The sequence below is a fragment of the Dermacentor variabilis genome, unplaced genomic scaffold (genome assembly GCF_050947875.1).
Source record: "Dermacentor variabilis isolate Ectoservices unplaced genomic scaffold, ASM5094787v1 scaffold_33, whole genome shotgun sequence".
Taxonomy (NCBI): domain Eukaryota; kingdom Metazoa; phylum Arthropoda; class Arachnida; order Ixodida; family Ixodidae; genus Dermacentor; species Dermacentor variabilis.
In genome coordinates this window covers 306134-332307 of record NW_027460511.1, presented here as the reverse complement: position 1 = coordinate 332307, position 26174 = coordinate 306134, and the positions used below count along the sequence as shown (strand labels likewise).

The 26174-nt window shown below is 44.3% G+C and overlaps 1 protein-coding gene across 8 annotated transcripts in view; it reads right to left on the bottom strand.

Annotated features, from left to right (window-relative positions):
* LOC142569016 (uncharacterized) overlaps positions 1-26174 on the bottom strand; it is a 179492-nt gene that overhangs the window by 31409 nt on the left and 121909 nt on the right. For 7 of the 8 annotated variants that reach the window (XM_075678535.1, XM_075678539.1, XM_075678538.1 and 4 more), the window contains 3 exons: positions 19411-19484; positions 16970-17071; positions 9102-9342 (listed from right to left, as the gene is read on the bottom strand). In XM_075678535.1, coding sequence (XP_075534650.1) covers positions 9149-9342; positions 16970-17071; positions 19411-19484 — 370 coding nt within the window. In that variant the 3' untranslated portion in view covers positions 9102-9148. Of the gene's footprint in view, positions 1-9101; positions 9343-16969; positions 17072-19410; positions 19485-26174 lie in introns of those variants that run through there. The other variant, XM_075678541.1, reaches the window with a different exon arrangement.

Here is a 26174-nt window from a genome sequence, read left to right as displayed (position 1 = left end):
GGTACACCAGCGGGTAGGTATATATTACAGTCAATTGAAGAATCGGTGGCTGTGTCGCACGATAGGGCGCCTCTACACGAGTTGAACGTGAACCTTAGGGCAAATATCATGGTTTGTCCATTTCCGCGGAATGTGCACCCCGTGCACAATGTAGGGAGGCGGGTCGCGAGAGCTAGGGCTTTGTTGCGAGAGGCAAAGGATCAGGAGGAGGAGTCTGCGTTTGTTGACGCCGCATAACCTCAATAAAGTTCTTCATACCATACCATACCGCGATAACCTCAATAAAGTTTTTCATACCATACCATACCGCGAGCTTACGTATAAAGTCAAGTGCGATAAGATCCCATCCCGCGCCGTTGACTGTGCGCGTTAAAGGAAGTGTTCGAGACTGAGCCGGGCTGGATGGGCGCCCCAAGTCAAGTATCTAAGAACGTCACGTGATAAAACGCGCGCAAGCCGGGAGAGGGAGGCGCTAGTTTAGCGCGCTTCTCCTCCTCTAGCCGTTGCTCTAGCCCGGTCTTGCGCCACCCTCGCTCTGTTTTGGAGATAATTTCCGATGGATGCAAAGCTGGGAGAGGAGGGGGGGGGTAAGGGTGTGCTCAGATAGCGCAAATTTTCGGAAGCGTTCGGTCCGCTCTGCTCGCGCCCTTCATCACGCCAACGCTGTGACAGCGAGTGTTCGCCGTCACTGAGTGAGATCTGTTTATGTTTGCACGTGTGCGCGTGACCCAGTGCTTGCTAATTTCAGGAGTAAGCGAATGTTTACTGCAGTTTATTCAGCCGATGAAACTACGAACCTTGGTTCGTGCAATAGTTCGTGCAGTGGTTCATGCAGCATTGGGGTGAAACTGCTGTGTTATTGTTTTTATATTCCTAGGGGGTTCCAAAGCAGTGTTGCGTGCACTAATATTTGTTTCTGGTCGCGGAACGCAACGCACTGCGGTAGCCCAGTGGCTTTGGTGTTGCGCTGCTGAGCTCGAGGTGACGGGTCCAACCACAACCGCGGCAGTCACATTCCAATGGGGTCAGAATGCGAAAATGCGCGTATACCGTGCATTCCGTACACGTTAAATAACCCGAGCTGCTGAAAATAAATCTGCAGCTTTCCATTGCCGTGCGCCTCATAACAAGATCTTGATTTTTGAACTTAAATCTTCAAGATTTAATTTTAAGTCGCGGAATTACACTTACAATCGACACTGTTGAGGGCGCCTACTGAACTTGTAATCTCGTTGCTGTGCTCTCTTTAGTAGCCAATACTTTTTTTTAGATTTACTTATGGTCAGAATCCAGTGTGGCAAATCCAGGTCTTCCTTAGCATAGGAAACCAGCTATCGCTTAAGCGTGCGAGGTATCAACAAACATGGTCAAGGAAAATCAATATATAGAGTTCGAAGTAATTGCAGAACATGACAAGGATGAAAGAATGATACACCGCATTACAACCAGGACAGGAACCCGAGGGCCTGCCTAAAACAGAAGAGTTTATCTGGTATTTCTTCTCCTGCATTAAAATCTTTCTCTCGCCAGACTCATCTGAAATATCAGAGGAATGGCGATTTTCCACGACGACTCTTCGCGTGCTATTGAGAGTCAAACGACCCATGCGCAAATGTTGACTCTTGTTTTCTGACTCTACTCGCGTAAAAGTGGGTCTTCGGAAGAAAAAAGAGAGTCAAGTTGCCGTGACTCACTTTTTACTCTCTTTTTTCTTAGAGTGTACCTAATATATGCAGGTGATTCAACAATACTTATCTATGACATTAACTTGCCTCATTTATTATGCAGAGCTGACGAAGTGCTTTCGGAGATTTCCTCGTGGTCAAAAATGAATAGTCTTAAGATCAATCCAAATGAAACTAAAGCCATTTTATTTTGTGCTAAAAATAACATAGCGCCTGCTCCCCAGCCGGTAAGTCTTTATTCACAGCGAATATATATTGTTAATACGCATAAAAGACTTCGGGTTTACTTATCATTGAACTTAAGTTGGGATGCTCACGTTAAAAACCTATATAGAAAAACCTCTTCTGTAACAGGAGTCATGTCTCGCTGTCGTATTTTGCTGCCACTCAAGGCCAAACTTCAAATATATTACGCGTTGTTTAACTCACATTTAAGTTATTGTACATTGATATGGGGCACAACAAGAAAAATAAACATAAATAAAATGCTTGTTCTAGAAAAAATGATAATTCGCTACATTGGAAACATTGAAGGTCTGGGGACCACTCGCAAATCGTTTGAAAGGTTCAGTATAGTACGGGTTGACAACATTTACTCATATAGTTTGCGGAACACACTTTACTTTTCCAACAGAGAGCTTTCGGACTTTAATACAGCCTTATCATGTCTAGAGCGTCGTGTTATTGCGGCACCAGCAAGAAGCACACTTATGTGGTATATACATCGATTTCTTACAACTTATAGGTATCAAACTTTGGCATACAACGTCCCAAGACACCAAACACATATGAAAACATAACCAGTTGCAGTACAGAACAGTTACGTTCTTTCTTTCGTTATGTTCTTTGCTAATAAATGATTCAGTATCTATTAATGTCTACTAAACTGCTTGAAAGACTTCATTAAAAGCATTATTCTTGCAGCATTTCCGGTGTATTTGTATGAGTGATAAATATGTTGTACTACGTGTTGTAATTTGCATATGCATTTTCATGAGCATCGTATTTGAAATGTATGTGTGTGATTTATAAAAATTGTTATCATTTGCATTGAAATCTCCATGTTTTTAATTTTTGCCTTTCTCATGGCGTATCTTAGTTCTCAACCTGTGCACCTTGTATAGCCGCTGCCCTGTAATGTTCATCTGGGCCCCGTCAAGCCGTTTTCAAGCTCAGCAAACCTTCCAGCATACTGTCTGGTAAATAAACTTGAATTTGAATTTCTCCGCGGTAGTGTAGTCGGAATCAGGTCATGATAGGGTGCGACTGGCTCAAGCTATGACCGTTACCCCGTTCTCCTGCCGCTGTACGAGCAACGCACTCAGACTCACGTTACTGGCTTCAGTATGAATTTACATTTCGGCTTCTTAAACACTACCTCTTAAACAGGGCCTCAAAGGCCGAGTCTTCGAAGGGGCAGCGCAGCATCGACGAAAGACCAAGGCGCGAGCTCGTGAGCTAGCCCGTCCTCGTCTTCTTCTGGGAGCAAGTGGCCCACGCGCGTGGCGCAAGTGCGTGGCAATATCACGGAGTTAAGCAATGGAATTCATGTCATTAGCTTTAAATTAATGCGATTTATTAAAAGGAGCAACCATTGCGGAATCGCACTAGCGTCAGACGATAGATGGATAATTAAATCAATATACAGGCAGACAGACGTGCTGGCAGACATGCTTAACATGTGTAATATAGGCAAAAAAATTATTAGTGTACAAATCTAATGATGGCTGTTGGCGGTAATGCCAAAAGCACCCGACCACCGTGATAGACATCCTGGAGGTTCCTTTAATATGACTAGCGAACACAAAGTGTGACGTTCGCATGCGGCTTCAAACGGCCTGCCGTATAGGTGAGGTCGAAATTTCATTGTAGTCCTAATTATTGCAAGGCATTTCTATTCCGCCGTTGAATAATTGGATTCCGCTTTCCAAAGCGACAGACTAGCGCGACGAATGACCCCCTCTAGTCCCCGTTCCCTCTGGACTAGGACAGCGCCGAGGCCTACGCTGTTTGCGTCAGTGTGCATTCCGGTATCGGCGTCTCTGTCTAAGTGGCTGAGTATTGGTGGTGACTATAGGCGTGGTCTTGAATTCTCAAATACCTCGACTTGCGGTGTTTCCCACCTATATTCGACGTCAGAGGCGATCCCATGCGAAAGAAGTTCTTCACTAAGCAAGCACACCGACCAAGAAACGTCTGCACTGCCTTCTTGTCGACGAGCCGCGGAATGTTTGCAATGGCAGCACTTTTCTAGGAATCAGAAATGACCCCTGATTTGCTATTCACGTGGCCCAATAACAAAAGTAACAAATACGACGCGGCATTTCCACAGTTTCAAGGTCAGTCCAGATGAATCGATGGCCTGTAATACTGTTGCAAGGCACTTAACGTGGTCGTCAAAGTTCAAGGCAAACTCTACGAAATCACCAAGGTAGACCAAGAAAGTCTGACGTCAAGGCCGCCATTACCGGGTACATTAGACACTGCAATGTGGCGGTTGCCCAGCAAAGACGCAATGGCGTGGTTTTGAATTCACAGAGGCCGTCGAACGTGATAAAGACGGTCTTCATTTTTTCTCTAGGGTCGACTTCTATTTGTCAGTAGCCCGTCTTGAGGTCCAACGACGAAAAATACTTTGCATTGCCTAGCCAGTCTAACGCGTAGTCCACCCGTTGGAAGTGATATGTGTCCTTCTTCTTGATTTCAGTAAGAAAACGATAATCGACGCAGAAACACCGAGCTCAAGGCTGGTTTAGTACAATGGACCATCGTTGTTCGTTCAGCTGAGACAGAGTGGACCAGCTATCGCCGACTGCTCTAAGCACGTCCATGTATGCTGTTTTCTTGCCCTTGTTTAGATATTTAGCTTGGTGATTGAAGTTATTCCGCCTGCGTTGCACTTCCCGTCGGCGCAATTGCGTAACTCTCCTTACGACGCCAATTTCGCGGTCGCGCAGCTGTTTTCGGTCACTCAACAATGTGTTTCATGTCACCGGTACCTGCTGTTCAGACGGAAATCATCACGTGGTGGAATCATGAGATGGAATAATGAATTGATCTTTGAGCACGCTGAAAGCAGGCAACTCAGACTTTTGTTAGGTGGTATCGCTTCGTTCGCTTCAACTCGGGTTTATCAAACGACGTCCTGGCTGCGTCTCCCAAAGATAACTCCACATGGCGCAGCTTGTCGGAGTTCTAACTGTTGAATGTAGCAGCGCTTTCGCGTGTTTCCAGCCAGTTTTCCCGTTCTTGAAAGAATGATTCTCCGTAGGTAGCTGGCTGGCTGGCCTGTTGCAGAATCGGGGGCGAAACAGGGTCTGCCATTGTCGTTGTAGATTTGGCTTTGCTTTCAACGGTCTTCTCGGCAAGTGGGCCGCACTCCGGCAGCAGTTCTTGCAGCCTGCGGCTAGCTCGCTGATCCACGGCGTTGCCTGTGTTGTCTTCGCGGTTCGGGCTTTGATCCCGCCTCTGGGAGGGCATCCGGTACATGAGCGCAAAGCACCTCCACCAGTTGTCTTGTTGTAGTGACGGTGAAGAACTGAGGACGCGAACCTTTGAATCACAAAAGTAACTTTTTATTGTAGGAAACTGTGCCAAAAAATCAGTCAGCCCTCAAACAGAACGATAGCTGCGAGCACAGTCAGCGATTGTGGAAAAGTTTATCTGCGGGTCAGCGAATCGGTATTTATGTGCGACTCGTCGAACATTTGCTCTTGGCTAAGTGCATCTTCAAGAAAGTACTACACAATTCGTATCGCGCACACGATCTGATTGCACACGGCCGCAAGAACATACACAACACATAGAATCAACGATAACCTTCTAGCAATGTCGAAAACTTACAGGCGGCTCTTGCGCTGAGTAATAATTTCAGGGAGTTAGTGGGTCAAATGCATTCGCCGCAGAAAGGGTAAAGAAGTACTTGTATCAGTTGGTTTAAAATACTTCAATTCATCGTGGTATGTACGCATAAAACTTGAAATGCATATTCACGTGATCGCAAGAAACTCGCTTTGCGTACTTTTTACATATTCCATCATTAGTTAGAGACCGTCCAACACCACCTTGTTACCATGGGGCAAACGTGGCGCAAGGAAAAACCATACAACCATAAGATTTACTGTAACACTGACGCGCCATGGGGGCTTAGTAGCGCTCAGGAGCTCGAGGCCGCGGTGGCCGCATTCCGATCAGGGCGGAATGTAAGAGCACTCGTGTACCGTGCATTAGGTGTACGTTAAAGAAAGCCCACTTGGACCAAATAATTTCAATGTTCCTCACTATGCTGTCCTTAATACTCAGATAATAGATATGGCATGCGTATATACCGTTATTTTTCAATTTTTCTGTGTCACTTTATTAACGACCCCATCATAGGGATTGCATAAAGGGTCAGTATTGTATCAGTGAATGATATAGCAGGAGGATTAGCAGAGTAGTATAAGTGTTCCTGTGTGTTATCGCTACTAGGCACGATTTTCTCGAGGGTGATTTGAAGCCAGCAGCGCTGGCGAATGCACCAATATTGCTGGTAAAGCAAAAACAGTCACGCACGGTAGATAAAAGGACTTCCTGCTGAAGTGGCTGCAGTATGAACACGGGGTGGAGGGACGAAAATGTTTGGGCTATGTGATGCGGCAAACGTGACGTACTTAGTACGGGGAGTTTTTTGGTAGGTGTCGGTGAAGGAAAACATTTGTGAGACCATTGTGATAGATATATTCTGTGAGAAATGGCGAATATAATCGGTAATAAAGTCCTCTTTTTTGTCCGTGTATCTTTGCGCTACAATAGCTTCGAAAGATACAATAAGGAATATATAGTGTGGTAAACGTCGCATGATTGATTTTCTTTTGTTGCTGTTGACATTGCTGTTGTCCTTTGGAGATATAGTCGCACATTTGTTCTCTAAATATTCTTGTTTCAACTATCTATAAGAAAGTTACCGATCTGCAGGCTCCAGAATTGCCGAACGCTGAACAACTCGTATGTTTGGTTCAATGCTACCAGCCTGTCCGTTTACCTCGCGATTAAGTTTTTAGCCTTTAGTTTTCGAATGAAACAAAAAAGATGACCATGGGTGTGACGCCCAAACGGAGTCTCACCGTGTTATGGCAGAAAAACAAGCCTAATTATGCATTATTCTCGCTAGCAATGCCACAAAATATGTTAAAATATTTATATTATCGCATAGCTTGAAGAAACCCGAAAGTATCACGTGTGCTTGGGGCAACGACGTTGGGTTGAATACCCAGGGCCTATCAGCGTGTACATCCCGCAGCCTTAATTTAATTTTTTCGGCATTTTGCATTTTTGCATTTTGCTTGCCACATCGTGAAAAATTGGTGAAAAAATAAAATTAACTTATTCCTGAAGAAGTGATCTCGTATGCTATAGCAGCCGCTCTCTATAAAGCGTTACGCATAAGCGCAATGAGCCAAAGGGTATGCAACTAGCAGGAATAGCTTTTGCAAGAGCAAGCACTTGATTTTCGCAAGGAGCAAAAATAATAGCAACATACAAATAAGAAAATAACTATTGGAAAGCAAAGACCCAAAGAAGCAGTATGCAGGATTGAAGGGTTGCAATGAAGGAAAAAGTTAAAGTCCTCGAAAACTTGCTTTTGCTTAAGTGAACGTTGGCTTCATGCAGATGCTGTTTCAATGGCTTAGATATTTCAGTGGAAAAAGCGTGTTACATCCCCCATTTCTTCCTCAGCATGTGAGAAATAAAGAGAGGAGTTTACTGCAAGAACGGCCAGCAACTGGATTACCCAAGGTTCTTGTACCACGCTATGTAGCTGCGCACTGTGTCCAATTGCAAATTAGGAGGGAGTGGGCGAAAGATTTTTACAGAAAAAAGTAGCGCAGTTTGCGCGCAGGAGAATGACTGTAATAAGAGAGACAGGCCGTACTGCCGGCATAGAAAGCGTTTGCACTCAAACAATACGATGTCCTCCCCTCGAACAGGAGATGTGTACTACCGGACCTCGTGACAGGGCTCCACGAAGAACGACTATATGCGGGCTCCAAACATCGGTATTTTGATATTATCTTAGACAGTAACGTAACCTTTATCTCTCACCTGAAATATCCTAAAGCTGCTTATCTGTCAGTGTTGCGTGATGGTAAGCGCATCAGCCTTCAGAGTGCGGCGGCATTTTGGAAGGTGAACCAACGCCCCAACTCTGCGTGTATCTAAGCGCAATGTACATATATATACTTATTTTTTCCCCAGCGACGATAGCTGCGAAAGCTGCGCAAGCATGTAGGGCATTGAACTCTTGCGTTACTTAAAGTTCGACCATCGAAAACCACCGATGAAAGCTTTGCAGTACACAACTCACAACAATGTCAAGCTTTTATCAATGATGGAGTATTTCCTTTCGGGAATGCAAGCAGTGAGATAACTTTATCTAGTATTACTTGTGTTGCGTGCTATTGAAATGGTATTACAACTTTACTATATCTGCCACTGGAACTTGCAAAGCTGTCAAGTATGATTCTGCTTTTTTGGGTTTTTATATATTTTTATTAGGTCATTCTTATAAGAATAACCAGTTACCTAAGCCTAGTAGGTGGAACCTTCACTTCTTTCCTGCTTTTGTATGGCGCTTTCAGTCATTCGGCTCCCCTTACGCGACTTATGTTCCCAGCAAACGTATAGACAGTTGGGCGAGTTGGTACGGTAACGTGATCTTGGCTAGTAGCGCGAAGTGAACCCGGACACAGAAAAGAACAGTCAGGACGAGCGCTATCTCTCAACTAAATGTTTATTAAAACGAAGAACACACACACACACACACACACACACACACACACACACACACATATATATTTATATATACATATATATATATATATATATATATATATATATATATATATATATATATATATATATATATATATATATATATATATATATATATATATAGGCGATTGCAAAAACCGCACCATAAGAACATGACAAGGTAAAAACACAGCAGTTAAACATATCCGGAGGTATGGAAGTCAAAGATGGAAACAAAAAGAAAACATTACTTCAAATTAGTACACGTATTGCGAAGGTACTGAACTTCGCGATCTAACTGAGAAAACGATGCATGGCTAACGCAAGTGTCTCCGAATCTTTTGATTAGCAGACACTTGCTTCGTTTTAATAAATATTTAGTTGAGAGATAGCGCTCGTCCTGTCTGTTCCTTTCTGTGTCCGTGTTCACTTCGCGCTACTAGCCAAGATCATGTTATGTTCCCAGCCAGTTTCGTCTACAATTAAACAGAGCCCTGCTTGTTCAGCATTTTTTGTGCAAGCTGTTGGTTCAAATAGCAGCAGTAATGTATGCCAGGACGAACCCAATCATATCCGTAGCAGGAAGAGTATTATTGCGATTGTGCTATAGGAAGGCTGCGGGCACATTGACAATGTTTTGTTGTATTTTCAACAATTTGTTGGACAAGATGCTAATTTGGTTTTTGATCCTCCTGCGCTGCCTCGTCAAGTTTGCTTTCGTCTTTGTCGTATTGCAGGCACGGGTCATCACGTTCCGTCATATCGTACATATCTGCCGGGCAAAAGGAGTCCAGGGCCTTATAGCACTTAGTAGATTTGCTAACTTCGGTTCTGGATAATCCCCAAAGCAGACACTTTTGCCGTCCTGAAAGCAGCAGAAAACAATACTCAAAATGATAACAAACTCCCATGGTCACTCAGGCATCGAAATAGGCCGACTAAATGAACTGCTGAGAAGTTATTATTGGTTACCTAGACGAAAACCAATTTAGAACGCGGATTTAATCCCAAATGTGCGGTCTTCTACATTCTGACTTTATTTAAACTCCTTGCATTACCGAAAAAATCCGGGAAATATCGAAAAATAAATCCATGCAGCCAAGCAAAGTAACAATACCTCGTAATTTATTTTAATAAAAGCTAATATGAATAGTAAAATGAAAATACCCTTAAATAGCTGTTTGTTTCAAACACGTTTTGCCCTATGGCAGTGTCAAAGATAAATGAGGAAAAAATCACACAGTGCACGCAGCCATATTAAGGGAAACCATTTTTGTTTCCCATACGTCACTACACGAACATTCTTAACATAACAAAAGCCGCTGCTGGTGGCAAACTATTCAAGTCGTTGCACGGTGCAATTTGGCAGTGATTACTCTGTTATACATCGAAAATATTACACCGAAACAGCTTCATTGTTGTGACATAGAGCCTAACTCCCGTATTCTGAAATGCACCTTAACTTGAAAGGAGCCATGAACCACCCCTCGTGCTTGGTGAACTAACATAGTCCGCGGGTAGCATACGTTGCTGTGAAAGTCTCAGCCAAGTCTTGATGTCGTACGCAGTGCGATGAGCTTGTAAGCGAAGCGAAGCGAAGCGAAGCGAAGCCGATAGTGAAGTCACCTTTGTCTCGCAAACGCTCTTTTTTGAACCTAAGGCCCAGTCCTCACTCGATTCTAGACGCACTATTTCGCCATCGGACGCACTATTTCTCCATTCCCTTACCCGATAGTTGGCATCAAGCTTCGGTCGGCTACGTAGCGTAGATACCGTGGCCATCGCGAGGTGCCGCCACAACTAGACAGAGCGCAATGCGGCTCGCTGAGGCCAACAGCGTTTGGCTTATGTTTAGCGCGTCGTAGGCACCAAAGGCGGAATTCGTGGAGTCTATGTTAATATACAAAATGACGTTTCAACTGTGCTCCACAGTGACTTTTAGGAGCGTTGTGGGCAGGCCCCACAGCGCCGTAGCCTCCGCAGTGCAAGGCAGTGAAGTAGGAACGGAAACACAGCGCAGGCCTTGTTTGATTGCCAATAACTCCGCTTCTGCTTAACGCATTGATCTACTTCTTGCGCCGAAATATTTATGAAATAGCCCATTTTCACTTCATAGGCCTTTTTCTTGTTCAATACCAAGTGTTTCAGGGCTTCTTAAACTCATACTTGACTACATATAAATGGCGCATGCTATGAATGTGTCCAAGGAGCTCACTGCATTTCCTTCGGCTTCTTCCCGACAAGCGCCAGTTAAATCAAGTTAAGCGTGGTCTTCAATTTCAGATGCATTTCTGAATATTGTGCTAAGACTCCATAAATGAGCAATTACCAGTTCATGGTAAATACAATAAATTGTAAAAAGAAGAAGCAGATATAGTATAACAATTTCGGGTAGCACTGCGTCGTAACGTGCTTTTACTATAAGCATTGTGCAAAATGGCCATTTTCTAGTGCCACACCTCATTTCAAAGCTACCGTCTTGCTGTCCGATTTATAACGTACTTCCTAAATGAGACGTTTCTCCTCTGATTTTTTTCTCTAATGGAGTTTAGCGATGTGTACTCAGTGATCGCAAAGATGACGGGCACTTCGGTAAATGAGCATTTGTGGGAAAGGCGCCAATCACACTTATTATGTTGCATCTTTGTGTAATTACTTGAGTGCTACTGGAGGCAGATACTGAAATCCATCCCGGATAGGCAACAGTTGTTTCTTTCTACTTATTTTTTCAGTTTATATTTCTGAATAACTTCTAACACCGACTAAGACCCGCCGTGGTTGCTCAGTGGCTATGGTGTTGGGTTGCTGTGCACGAGGTAGTAGAATCGCATTCCGGCCACGGCGGCCTCATTCCGATGGGGGCGAAATGCAAAAACACCAGTGTGCGTAGATTTAAGTGAACGTTAAAGAACCCCAGGTAGGCGAAATTTCCGGAGTCCTCCAATACGGCGTGCCTCATAATCAGAAAGTGGTTTTGGCACGTAAAACCCCATCATTTGATTTTTTTAACACCGACCAAGACAATAAACGAATACTGAACTGTTATTTATCTTATTTTCAGTGCCTGTAAAGTTATGGCAGGCATATTGTTCGGCTAGCAGAAGAAGAAGAAGTATTTTAATGCCTGGAAAATGTAGAGATGTCGGCCGGGTAATGGAGCATCTGGCCTGCTACTCTACGTAAGGAAAGGGGAAGAGGGGAAGAAAAAGGGTCACAATGGGAGATGATAATGCCAGGAACGAGGTGAAGGACAGATTATACAACTGGTATCACAGGCGTGAGTCCAGGTCCGTGTCACCTATTAAACGTGAACGAGCACGCATTGTCTCTGTCGTCTGACAACTCTGTGGCTATGCGCCTAGCAAGAGGTCCTCCTACAGTGGTTCATTGTGCAAATGTCTCAAAGTATCTGCCATTGTAAGTCTTTCGCATGCATACTCAGGGCACACCATGAGCACATCTTCTATAGTCTCTACAGCGCCACATACTGAACAGCCCGGGGAGTCTGTCCGTCCAATAATGTGCAAATATTTGCGCGTGAAGGCGACGCCTAATCGCAGTCTGTGTATCAGGCATGTATGAGGGCGAGGAATTCCACGCAGAAGAGGAAATTTCATATCAGGATCCAGCCTTTTAAGGCGGACGTGAAGAGCGTCCGGCTGGGCCCAGTATCTTCTCGTCGCACTCCTCATTAATTCCGACAGGAGGCATCTGATGTCCAGATCTGGAGAATGGCACTACAGTTCGCAGGCCATTGCTGAGGGCGCGCCTTGTTGCAACATCGGCCATCTCATTACCGTTGAGCCCACAGTGCCCGGGAGCCATTGGAACACTACGCGGTGGTGTTTTTCTTGAGCGCATGAAAGTAGCTCGGTGATCTGCAGTGTCAGAACCTGATATGCGGTGTGGCGCAGGAAGCATCGCAAAATTTGCAGCGCGAGTTATGAGTCCGTGAAAATGCACCACTCTTGAGGTCTTTCCCCGCAGATGTGGCGAATCGCTTCCCGAACAGCCACAAGCTCTGCAGCGGTAGATGTAGAATTAGGGTCTAGTATGAAACCTGAAGTCATCTGTTGGGCTGGTATCACCACAGCTGCTGTTGATGCCTTTGGTGACGCGGAGCCGTCTGTGTAAACATGAACATATGTCTGGTGTTCTGACCAGATGTAAGCGAGAGCAAGTTGTTGTAGTCCACTGACGAGAACCAATGATTTCTTTAGTATGGCGGCGACATACGGAAGGTTGAACCACCACCCACGGTGGTTTGACGGGGTGATATGAAAGGGCATAGCCTAATGCTATGTGGGATAGATGGCAGCGGAGTGCACTTGTGAAACTGCTGTCCGGCCGCTCATGTAGAACCGACGTCAATGGATGGCAATGGTGTGGTGTCAGTAAGCGTAAATATACACGAAGTGGTTCGTGGGACAGGTATATTGATAACGGGCATACGCAGGCTTCCTCAATTGTGTCTTTGTTGGAGGCACGCCGTGGCAACCCGAGGCATACATTGAGTGCCTGTGCTTAAACGCTCTCTAATGTCCGTAAGCAGGAAACGCTCAAGTTTGAGAGTATCGGAAGGCTGTATCGAATGGAGCCTACGAAAAGAGACTGATAAAGTCTTAGTAATGAGCCTTCCGTGGGGCCCCATTTCATGCCTGCTGCGAAGCGAAGAACATGGCAAGTTTTTGCTGCTTTTCAACATGGCAAGCAAGTTTTTGGTTCAACGTATTAACATGCCTCGACCATGACAAACCGCGGTCGATGATAATGCCCAAGAATCTGTGGTGGGAGACATAAGGTATTGCGACACCGTTAATGCAGATCGGGTAGCGGCAGACGAATTTGCGCGTGCATGCAACCACAGCAAATTTTTCGGCAGCTAAGAGCAAACCCATTCCCATTGGGTAATGATGATAAGAGCAAACCCAACTTCCCCATTGGGGGTGATGAGCATTGAAGTCGCCCACAATATGAGGAGCTGTGCAACTCTGGATTGCTGAGGGTAGGTACGAGAAATCAATGTGATCTCTGGGTGGAATGTAGCCGCCGAGTATCGAGAGGACCCGTCCTTTAAGCGTTAACGTCAAGCAGATGTAGTGGTTCGTGTTATGGAGCTGGAGGATATGGCGGTAGTGTGGAATATCTCGGCGTATGCAGACTAATACCTTGCTGGCTTCATCAGCTTCTCGAGACCACAGCAATACATATCCAGAAATGCGGAAAGCAGAAGGCATGTTGGGCTCACATATGACAATCACGGGGAAGCGGTATTTCTGGACTCGCTGTCGGAAGTCACTTAGGCGACCACGCAGGCCTCGGGCATTCCACTGCATCACTACACTGCGACGCATGTGCATCGACACAGAGGAGGTGTTGTTTGGTAGCGCCATAATGAATTACTGCTGTGCCCCCAAGAGCGGCTCAATTGCGCCCAAAAACTGAACAACAACCCTGGCTGTTGGCTCATTGAGGCCTGAAAGTGGAATGTTGGTTCAGAAGAACCAACATTCAGAATGTTGGTTCAGAAGAACGTTCACCTGCTGGCCTTCCGGCTTGTCCTTATTGTCCGCTGGAACGGCACTGAATGATGGACGCGCTGATTCGACGACTTTGGATGACAGAGCAGGTCATTCCACATTAGAGGAGGTGGATAATACCTTGCCGGTTTCATCAGGTTCTCGAGGCCACAGCAATACATATTCAGAAAGCATCTTTCTGAACTACCGTGGTACCAGAGATAAGTGGAATATGATGCATGATATATGGCATTCGTGTGAAACCGCGCCGTTTATATTTGACAAGAAACATGCTTAATCGCTTTCAACATAAACATATACACTGAACATTTTATGGAATGTAGGCAATGTCTGCGTTTTGAGGATTTTGAGCTTTTTCTTTTTATTTTTGTCTGAACACTGTAACAATGTATACATTATATGTTCTTAGCACGATTTCTTTCGAAGTATGGATAACATATATCACAATACTACCCAGGGACTTGCACATTTGAAGCATTCTTAGAACGTACGTTATATTAGTCTTTCTAACGGGTCAATGGATCTTGCTGTACCTATACAAGTGCATAAAAAAACCAATTTTTGTTTGGCTCTATAAGCAGCCATTCTTTACAAGGCCGGGTCATTAGCAAAAATTTACACAGATTTTTTTTCTACCACAACATTCTTTCGTTTTTTGCGACCTCCTTGTCAATTTGTGGGAATTGTGCCTGCAGACGCAGTTGATATATTTTGCAAATATTATTCACTCTCACGTAGTGTGATTTTGCTGATTGACTCTCAGAACACTTCAGCTGTATCCTAATAGCATTTTTAGAGGGCTTGGCCGCTAAGAGTGCTTCGTGTTCGCGTTTCATAAAAGTCGCCGAAACCCTGTGAAATGTGTGAAGGATTTTGCTGACGCCAACAAGTGTTTGATATCAGAGTTTCGACAGGCATTATCACAATACAGGGGGCTACTACGGATATACAGGGACCTGGAGATACGGAGATACAGGGACCAGGAAGTGGCTGACTCTGACCGAGGGCATTGCTAGCTTGTCGAAGGTGTACCATTCTAAAATGTTAGACAGAAAGCAAAGCGCCGTACTTATTCATGAAACGAAAGGAAAATGCCCTTATTCACAAGAAGCTTTTGCATTAGAAATAAGAAAAAAAATCAGCCAGTTGTGATGCTCGAAATAATATCAGAAATGATTACATGTCAATGGAGATCGGCGCTTGAAAAAAAAAGAGCTTGGTGAGTTCCACCCCAGGCGTACAGTGGTCTCGTACGCAGTCTTCACAAAGTAGCGGCGGAGTTTCTTACAGAGACCGTCATCTTTGCAAACATTCTTGAGCGAGTACCAAGTACATCTAATAATAAAAGTAATCATCATCATCGTCATCATCATCATAATATTAAGCATCACCATCAGCCTGGTTACGCCCACTGCAGGGCAAAGGCCTCCCCCATACTTCTCCAACTATCCCGGTCATGTACTAATTGTGACCATGTTGTCCATGCAAATTTATTACTTTCATTCGCCCACCTAACTTTCTGCCATCCCCTGCTACGCTTCCCTTCCCTTGAAATTCAGTCCGTAACCCTTTATGACCATCGGTTATTTTCTCTCTTCATTACATGTCCTGCCCGTGCCCATTTCTTTTTCTTGATTTCAACTAAGGTGTCTTTAAGTCGCGTTTGTTCCCTGATCCAATGTGCTCTTTTCTTACCCCTTAACGTTACACCTATCATTTTTCTTTCCATAGCTCGTTGCGTCGCCCTCCATTTAAGTAGAACCTTTTTCGAAAGCCTCCAGGTTGCTGCCCCATACGTAATTACTGATATCACACAGCTGTTATACACTTTTCTCTTGAGGGATAATGGCAACCTGCTGTTCATAATCTAATTATTTCAATCTTATGATCCGGATCTGCGGTCACTACCTGTCCTAAGTAGATGTATTCCTTTACCACTTCCAGTGCCTTGCTACCTATCGTAAACTGATGTTCTCTTCCGAGACTGTTGAACATTACTTTATTTTCTGCAGATTAATGTTTAGACCAACAATTCTCCTTTGCCTCTCCAGGTCAGTGAGCATACATTGCAATTGGTCCTATGAGTTACTCAGCAAGGCAATATCATCAGCAAATTGCAAGTTACTAAGGTATTCTCCGTTAACTTTTATCTCCAATTCTTCCCAATTCAGGTCTCTGAATACTTCCTGCTAACACGCTGTGAATAGCATTGCAGAGATCATATCTCCCTGCCTGACGCCTTGCTTTATTGGGATTTTCTTGCTTTCCTTATGTGCATATAATCGTCGCTATGCAAATACTGTGTTCATTAAAAACTTCAGGAGCTTTCAACAACCACGAAAACATTTCTACACCTAACGTTGTCTGCAGTACCGAAAGATTTGAGAAACTGCCTGGCTTGTCATCAGCTCTTTACTCAGCGCTGTCGAGCACGATGCATCAGTGTCAAGAGATCCTCATCCCAACACACAGTAACAACCATTGGAATGCGAGTTCCAGTTTATGAAACAATCATGTGCTCTGCGTAGTTACGTTGCTCCGTCAGGCCCGCTCTTCCCTGTGGTTGTTGCCGTTGGGCTAAAGGCAGTCTATGCGAGCCCACATTTTGGTTAGAAGCCATCTGCCTTGCGGGTACAAACCTCCATGCTCCACTAACGCACCGAAGGAATGACTGGAGGGAGTGGAACTTGTTGCCTCGCTTAATGAATATCTCAGAATCGCAACCACTCCTTCTACATCCCTCCTTAATGCAACGCAAGTTCCAGCCAAGAGCAAAACCATCGTCCATGCGGAAAAGACATTAGCGTAATGGAAATAGAGAAATATGGGTCACGCCATCAAATACACATTAAGATGGCACTCGTTGCAATAGATAGTATATATTCTTGGTGATTTCCGGTCTATCAAGTACTCACTACGATCTTCGTTTATGCGATACAGAAAACATTTCACCTTGACTTGTTTGGCCATATGAAACAAGTAGACAATCCGAAGCAACCTGGATGACAGCGTAATCGTGAGGGAACTCCCGTGGTGCATTTTCTGTCGGCGCAACTAGTAAAAAAATTCAATAACATAGTTGTTAGAGTCGACAAGCACATTCATTTTCTATAGAATAACATCATCTGTAAAATTGTACAGTTTCGGTACAAATGAAACTTCACTGCGTAGTAATGCGACAGGTTTCTTGTAAGCTGTAGGCGTCTTGTGTGATCTAACCTGCGCGTATTCTAAAACAACGCACCCCTCACAGTATGGTAAACGCATAAGGTTCTCTAATTCTCCGACGAGAAATATTCTGCACACGTTTCGATGCCATGTGCGAAGGATATGCACAAAAGATTGATCTCCTTTGAGCTATTGCCTCCTGAGTGGCACATGCCGCGTAATTGAGCTTTCACCAAAATAGAATGCTTATTATACAGAACACCCTGTTTTTATGAAGATTTCAATGCCTGTCTCACTTCAGCACAGGGAGATCCAAGTTTTCGGTGACTTTCTCACAACCGCTTCTTGCTGCCCTATGGGAATGTTGTTTACTGCGCTTTGTATCAAATATATTCAACGTTCAAAAAAGCAGCATGACAATAACAATATAGCGCGTCTTCTCATATAACTATTCTCAGCTGGCCAAGTTTGTATCAATTTATTGTAGCTAATCTCTCTTATTATTATGATCCGCTCATCGTCCTTTTCACGAATTAATTATATTGGCCCAATGGAGTCTCTCGCCAAATGCGCAAGAACATCTAAATATTCTTGGATTCAGTCCTCACGTGTCATTTGTTGCTGTGAGCTCCTGATGAAGAGTATATTTTAGAATGAGCACGTGGTCCTAGAAACTTGCATAAATAGCCGCGAACACTCTCATTGCAAATTCTAACCACGAGAAGACATAAGCATAATCAACTATCACAATTTCTGAAGTTGCATGCCTTTGCTAAAATTCACGCTATTTTGTCCAAACTAACAGTTGTATAACACTGCAATATAGTGACTTCAGGTACATCGGCGCAAATTTTGCCGGAGGAAATATGTAATTTTTATGTAGATCACCAATTCCGCGCAGTAGACATAGAAAATGATCACAAAATTTCTGATGCCACTGTGGTCACCTGAAATATATTCTGTATTAGACACATCCTACTGATCCCATCTCATCTAGCATTCCTGGAAAAATCCTTGGAAATTATATTTCCTGGACGCTTCTGTTGTAGTGCGTTTCCTTTTCAATTTAAGCGCATGACCAATGTGACGACACGGGAGTACCAGTTTTCCGTTGGGAAAGAAATTAAAACATTTTTGTGAGAAAATCAAGCTACAGTCGTAACAGTCATGAAATTGCGTGCGAAAAACTCACACACAATAAAATACAGTGCGTAGGGTCATTTTAATGGCGTAGAATACAGCAGCCCTAATTCAATAAATGTGGTCCCACGTGGCGCAGGAAATCTTTCAGACGCTTCTAGGCCTCAATGTGGAAAGCCTGATTAAATGTTGGACTTTCAGGTATGATTTCGTGGTGCACGATTCTAAAGCACGGCCAACCTAACTTGTATTGTTGCTTTGTACTCCCGCAAAATATCTGACATTTGCTCTATTTACTTTTACCCTCCTTGCGCTGCGACTTCAACTCAAATCCGTACTCGTACATTTAAGCGTCATCACTGGCTACAGCCCTCCGCAAACATTCATAGCTGCAATTTCAAGTTTACCTTTCAATGCAACATTCTCTTAGCGCAAATTTTTGCTCCGGAGTGAAGAGTTCCGGTACTGTCATGAAGGTAGCTTTTTCGCGTCAGCACAGTACATTTTTGAACCATGATCTCATATCATTCCAACAATCATTTGGTGGAACCTCAAAACAGCAGAATCCTCACGATTGATGCTTTCACCTACGCACAACAAGGAAAGGGGGCAGGGGTGAAGCATCCTGTTCTTCAAGATATCCAAGCAGGTTTTGTTCTTTTCATACACTGTTGTCACTGCTACTGCTTAAGTGCAGCATTGGCAATTTACATCCTGTTATAATTGGTGGAGGTTGTTACGCTCATGAAAATGCTATTCAGCGAATACATTCTGACATAAATATAGCTCTATTGAGAGATAGTATTATTACGTAGACCTTAAGGAATAGGAATTTTGCGGTTACTTCATTATAAAACCTGCTAAAGGACGCTTCATATATATATTGCGTTGGTCAAGAGAACAATAAAAATAATGCCATTCCTTTCACTGACCAAGAAAGCGCGAATTAAAAAATTTAGAAAAAGCGCATAACATTGAAATCTCTAGAACTACACTGCTTGTAATACAAAACCGCGTGCATGTTGAAATGTATCTTTATTTGCTTTCATAAACCAAGACAATTATTAAAAATTCTGATATATTACGTTCTACTATAGTCTTCAGCTGGACAGTCATCACACCATTCACGTCACCAGTTTGGAAGTCAACCCTGCCTTCTCTGGAACAAAATTCAAGGCATTTTAATTATAAACAAAAGCTGCCTGCATTTCATTAGGCACTGTGGAGACTACGATTCGTTCATAGCAACGCATTGCGTGCGGATTTACAAACCACGAAGTCTATGATTGGATGGTGCAAATTCTTATTTTTAGTTTTAATTATGTATATAATATTTTATTTTTTTAATTTATCTTTACAATATCTGCAAATGCCGAAGCTTGAAACAAGAGAGTGGCGTTAGCATTATCAACCCGTTTAATAAATCGAAAATATGAGGAGTCATTACACAGCTGTATAGAGTAACAACACATGGAAAGCACTCATAAACACAACAGTGAAAATGTCATAAAAGTAAACATCAATATCCCCTAGTCAAATAAAGCATCATAATTCAAACAATAATAAAAAACATTATAGCAGTAAGCGATGTGCGAAAATACACTGTAGGCTCAGCTAACGGGCACTGTGAGAACAGCTGTACACGTTGCATAAAGAATGACAGAAAATTAAGCGTATTTACAAGCAATAAAAAACAAACAATTGCAGAAAAGTGCAGCGTTTATGACAGAAGTGATAAAAGGCTCTAGGTGATTCGTAAACAACAAAAAAAGGAAAAAATATGACACTGCAGGCTCAAATTGCAATTTCTCGATGTTTTGGACAAAAAAAAAACATAAGCTCATTCCACTGCAGTACAGAATCGCATGACATTGCTCACAAGCTTGAGGTTGTGGTCTTTCAAACCGAGCGGCTACTGTACAGTGTGAGTCCTACATGCGTTGCCTGTATTCTATGTACGAAAATAATGCGGCTGCATTAATCACAGCTGCCACGCGCTAACATTGCATTTGTTTGCTTCTTTTGGGGAAAATCACCAGTCGCATACAATGGTCGGCTGCCGTAAGTATCGTGGCGCCAACGACCTTCATAGACTTTCTGCGATACCAAATCTTGAGGCTCCAAATCGTTTTTGGTATCACATTTTATCTCAGCGGTAAAAGACTGCTGTCGATGACTATATGTGATTTGGGACAGAGGAAAGAGCTCTAGCACACTGGTCCGGACTGGTTTCTTTACAAAAGGCAATAAAGGCTCTGCTCAGCTTCTTAAGGCCTTGTGAATTGTGCGACGAAATTTGAAAGTTGTGGCGCGCAGCATCGCGTTATTGCTTAAACATTGTGATTGCGTTTTTTCGTCCTTCTTCTCCTCTTATTCCATTTACCGCTTTCACGAGCACCGGGTAGCTAGTACGTACTTACACTGGCTAAGCTACGTGTGTTGTCTTTCCTCTTGTCTCCATTAAGCAGTGACTCTGTAGACTGCTGTGATACGGATCCCTTTAACTGACGCGTTTATTACAGCTCCCGCTAGGAATCCGCCTAAATCAGGCAGACTGTGTGTGCGAATATATTTGTCAAAGCGCAGACTATCAGCATCGCGTGTTCTGCACCGCACGCAGAAAAAAAAACAGAACAGTCAGGTTTGCCTTCGCTGCTGTCAAGCGCTGAAGCTAGCTCTACCGTACCCTAAGGCGTAGCTTGCTCAGCGAGCGCCACATTCTGGCAAAGAACCATGACACCCACTTCTGTATTGGCAATCATGGCAATCAAAGAGCTAACGTTACCCACGCTGACCACTAGCTTTGTAACTTTGAGCGCGCAAACATTACGCTTTTTACGGGGCCGCGTGCAATCAGGAAATCTGATGGCTGTAACTTTTGATCTGTCTCCGTTTTGTCTTTGTGCTCGGGGGGGGGGGGGGGGGGGGGGGAGGGCATTCAGCAGTGAAGTGCATCCGAAACAATGCATAGTGGGGGCGATCGCCGGCTCACGCCGCGAAACCAGGCCACGTATCCTACAGTTGCGTGGGGGTTTTCGTGCCAAAAACACGATATCATTATATGGTATGAAATGACTTCTCGCCTTTGCAAAGCTTCAGGGACTTGGCAGGTTCTTCCCATAGGCATGCCTTCAGTTGTTCCGTGACTAGGCCCGTATTTAGAACGCTCCTCCACTCAACAATGCACCTAAACTAGAGAACCTTGATGGCTGTACCGCCCCTCCATAGGAATGGTCGCTACACTTTATTCACATTTCCCAGATATGCTCGAGAAGCGTAGTGTCTTTTTCGGTCGGGGTTGGTGCTATGCTTCGTTGGGTAAAGTGGAGAAAAAGCTTCGAGTTGAGGTGCTTTTCGGAATATGTTTCTGGCAGTTTCAGAAGATGATGCAAAGATGATAATTAACGTGCTTCTATATATTATTTAACATAGCTGTGCAGGTGCATGGCAAATGCCTTATCAATTTTTAGTTTTCATTTCCTGGTTAACAAGAAATTCAGGAGCCATTCCACTCTGTGACGGTGCTTGAAGTGCACAACTAGCACATCACATCATGTTGGACAAGGGTACATTTACTTATTTTCATCAGTTAGTAAAGGTGGTTACGAAAGCTTTAGGATTACTGTGCGATACATTGATTGGTATGGTTACTACCTTAGACAAAATGTTGGCAAAATTTAAATGCATACAAGAACGTCTTTGTTTAGTAGATCGTCTTGCTTTTTAGTGGCACTCCAAACAAAAATCTTCAAGCACGAACGAGATGTGTCATTTCTTGTCTGTTTTTAAATGTACACAATGAAATTTTCCATGATGATCACAGGTGTAGTGCCATCACGGCTATATCATGCAAAGTGCGTGAGCATGAAATTCCTGATATCAGACTTGGGCGTGCCTGTAGATATATTCATAGTAAATAGCACATTATGGGGGGGGGGGTATTTCTTTTGTATGGCAGAAAAATCCCCATTGTATGTGGAATTGTCCTTTTGCAAGAGAAAGGTGCATGGTTGTACATACATTTTGTCCATTGTGTATATAAGAATGCCTCCTGCTTGTGAGTCCAGGTGCTGTTGCCAAGCGCTTCTAGTGCATCCATTGACTTGAAAATGATTATCTTTATTTTTTTACTTATATCACTCCGCGTTATTATTTATTATTATTACTAGGAGCGGAGGAAATGCAGCCTGCTTCATCTTCGCCAACTAGCAGGGTGCCTCCAAGTTTGGCTGGCACTCCTCTTTCTTATTCTTAACGCACAAACACAAAAAATATATGACAATATTGATTTATTTATTGCATATATTGTTACTTCTTAGATTGAATTATTACATTGTTGCACAAACAACGTAAATTCACAGATAATTGCAACGGGAGCTGCACAGGAGTCACAGCAGCCAACATGGCGGTAAGCGCTCGTTGCGCAGTCGAAACGCAATACGAACAACGGTGAATAGGGTTTGAGTAGCCGGTGTCGATTTCATACGTCACAACCGTTCTCTGGCCAAGCGGGTGGTTGTCGAAGTGAAAAACATCCCGATACGATGCTCACACAAGGCAAAGTTAGTCAGATTGTGCAGGTGAAATGTCCACGGCTATCATTTTGTGGAATTCACTGGTGGGTAAGCTGATGGATCTTGCTGCCCACGTAGGATGGGAAGTGGTTTCAGATGCAAGCGTGGAGATCTGACAATCATTTAGCGATGACAACGCTGCAAGTGCAAATCCGAAAGGTAGAACATAGGCGGATAAGTCGAAGTTGAGCAAAGGCAGACAGGCTTCGTTGTTGACAATTTCTACAACCGCGAGTTGTAGGGCCACATTGTGTGCAGACTCAACGGCAATAATAAGGGATGCAACGTAATCCATGTCAGCGAAAGATCGAGAGGGCGTGAAAAGGACATCAGTACTGGATTGGGGTGGCAATCACATGAGCTCTAGGGTATACAGTTGCATAGTCCTAGCAGCAGCAGTTTCGGGGGCAGAGCGGAGTTCAAGTTGAAAGTAGGCGGTGCCACAATAACGAAGGCTGAATACGCGGACAAAAATCAATGCCCAAGATCTCGGCGTAAGGGCACTGTTCAGGCACAAGAAACTGAACAGTTTTCCCATGGCCAGATACAGTGACCGGCGCAAAACATGGTCCAACAACGGTGGGTGTGCTTCTATCGACCACACTTACTGCACGTTGCACGGTAGGTGTCGGGACTGTCTTAACCTTCTCAACAAGACTAGCGCACATCACCGATATTTCTGCACAGGTGTCAATAAGGTCTCTAACAGTAACACTGTCCACTTCGAGGAAATTAGAGTGGGTGCAGTCAGACGAGGGTCTCCAAATTGGGTCAAGAATTCAGCGACACCTCTGGGCATTGCTGTCGTTCGTTTCCCGGTGCGTAGCATCCAGGTTTGGCAGGTGACGGTAAACGGCGGGCTTGCGGCGAGCGAGATCGGCGGTCGCACACTGATGGTGATCGGCTATGCACATTGGTGCAAGTGTCGACACTGGGCGTGTCAGCGTGTAGAGAGCATGGCGATGTTGCACGGTACTAGCCTTCAGGACTATAGTTCTAGGTGCTCCGGCCAGTCGGTGACGACCGACTGCTCCAGCTGTGCCAGTCGGAGACAGTCGACAGCTCCAGATGTGTCGCGCAATATGTCCGACTCGAGAGCACGCGAAACTATTGAGCGATCATCCGCCGTACTCCACTGTGCGGGATAGCTAGGAGCACACTCTAAGAACAGTTTACTCCCTTTGGCGTGCCTCTTCTGCCGCACAACAATAATCGTCATCTGCCTTGATGCGTTTCCTTTCTTCAAAACGCCGCGCCCGCTACTTTTCTGTCGGGAATGCTATCATGCTGGTAACGCGCATGCTGCTCGTTACTGGAAAGTGCCGGGCTCGCACAGTTAAAGAAAGGAAACGCATCAAGGCAGATGGCGATTGTTGTTGTGTGGCAGAAGGGGCACTCCAAAGGGTGTAAACTCTTCTTAGAGTGCAACTTATACCTGTTCTTCATCGATGCTGGCCTCATGCGACACACTTCTTCTGTCTTGCGGCAATATTATTATTAGTGGCGGAACGTTTGAACCCTGCGCCCCCTCCGCAGTATGAACGCCAAGTATTGCACTACTTCTGGAATCGGCCAAAATTTGGCCCATGGACATGACAAATACATTGAGGATAGAGGTACATAGCTCCGAAGTAAAACCATCTGTGGTATTCCGATAAGAAAAGTTTTAGCTCTAGGAGGACGGCTGATTTTAGCCTGGTCTACTCCGGATGTTTCTGGGGCGTGAGAAAGAGCCAAAAGGTACGTCAACCGTGGGGAACCACCACGAGCACAATCAGCCTTATGTGTTTTTTGCAACCTCATAACGTTCGAGCTAAAGACCGACTGGCTCGATCCATACTGGTGCTTCACCGTCATAGAAAAATTTGTATATTGCCTCAAGCTCATGTGACCGCTCTCACGTGTCACCTGGCCAATATCATTTCGCGCACGTGTAGCAGTGTCACTGTTTACGATGGTGGTTTCCAGCTGAATGGTCAAGGCGCGGTAAGGTTCTACGGTTAACTAGAGTTCAGTGTATTTCTCCAGTCCGGAGGTTGCTTCCTTCCCTCTTTTGGCTTCTTGCTTTCCTCTACGTTAATGTACGCAAGGGGTTCAACTTGTGACGAACAGTCATCATCGTGACTGCATTTCCCGGTCCTGTCTACCATGACGGAGCCAAGCTTATTTGGGTTTATGTACCCAAACCACTTCTCATTTAACCAGGTCTGCTCAATAGACACTGCACAGAACTGTGTGTGGGAACGAGGGATATTACACGAAGCTTGTTTCATGATTGCATGGTGTCATCCGAAAAGGCACCAGACAGGGATCCAGCTTAGTTGATGAAGCAGTAAAGTCACGCTGGTGCGCTGATTCTCTATTTCCGCGCTTCTCTTCTCTGAGCTCCTGTACTACTCTCGCTGCTCTCGGGCGTTCCTCGTGGTTTGCCAGGTAAAGGTGTACGACTCTACCGGAAACTGCGCTTTCCGCGCTTTCTCATTGCGCTTTCCATGTTGTTCTCGGCGTCATGGTAAAAAGAGCAATGCCAAGCTAGTCATTGTGGTGGGTAGACAAACTCTGGGTGACTGCAGCAGTATTTATAAACACAAGTTGGTTCTGCCTGCTGCTGCTCACATCAAGTGGTAGCTCTTCGTCGCCGCCAGAGATAACAAGCCTGTTCATTGGTAAAATGAACATTCTTACAAGATTACAAACAGTCATGATTGCATGAGAATGAAACGGGCAGTTCTTATGCAAAGGCTTGGTTGCTTCAGTGATGCCTTGCCTGGTGTCATCAGCCACCGCCCAGGCAAAAATTTCCAAGACATTGGACCGCCATGTGACAGCTTCCGCGCGGTCGCCTGCGCGTCCCCTCAGCTTCTTTCGGTTAATAGAGCCATCAACTCGACAAATGAGTGTGGTCGGGGCTCGTAATGCATAACGCGCTTGAACCGGGCTCAACAAAGACGTCGGTCCTTCAAGGTGCGATTCCGCATCTCTAATTTTAAAATATGCGCAAGAAATTCACGTATGCCGCTCACATTCCTTATTCTAAGCAGTCTCATATACACCGTGTAGTTTCTGATTATGTCGACAAGAAATTTATAAAATCTTCTTCGCCTCTGTACTGCATTGTTGACAATGTAAAGTTTTTTTTTGCTTTATTTGTAATATCATAACGTCTACCTTTATATATATATCACATATTTAAAGACAATTTCTGTCGTAGCGAATTACCTGTACTTTACGTCTCGGGTACATGTGTTTCTAGCGTCTTTCCTGCGCGCTTGCCC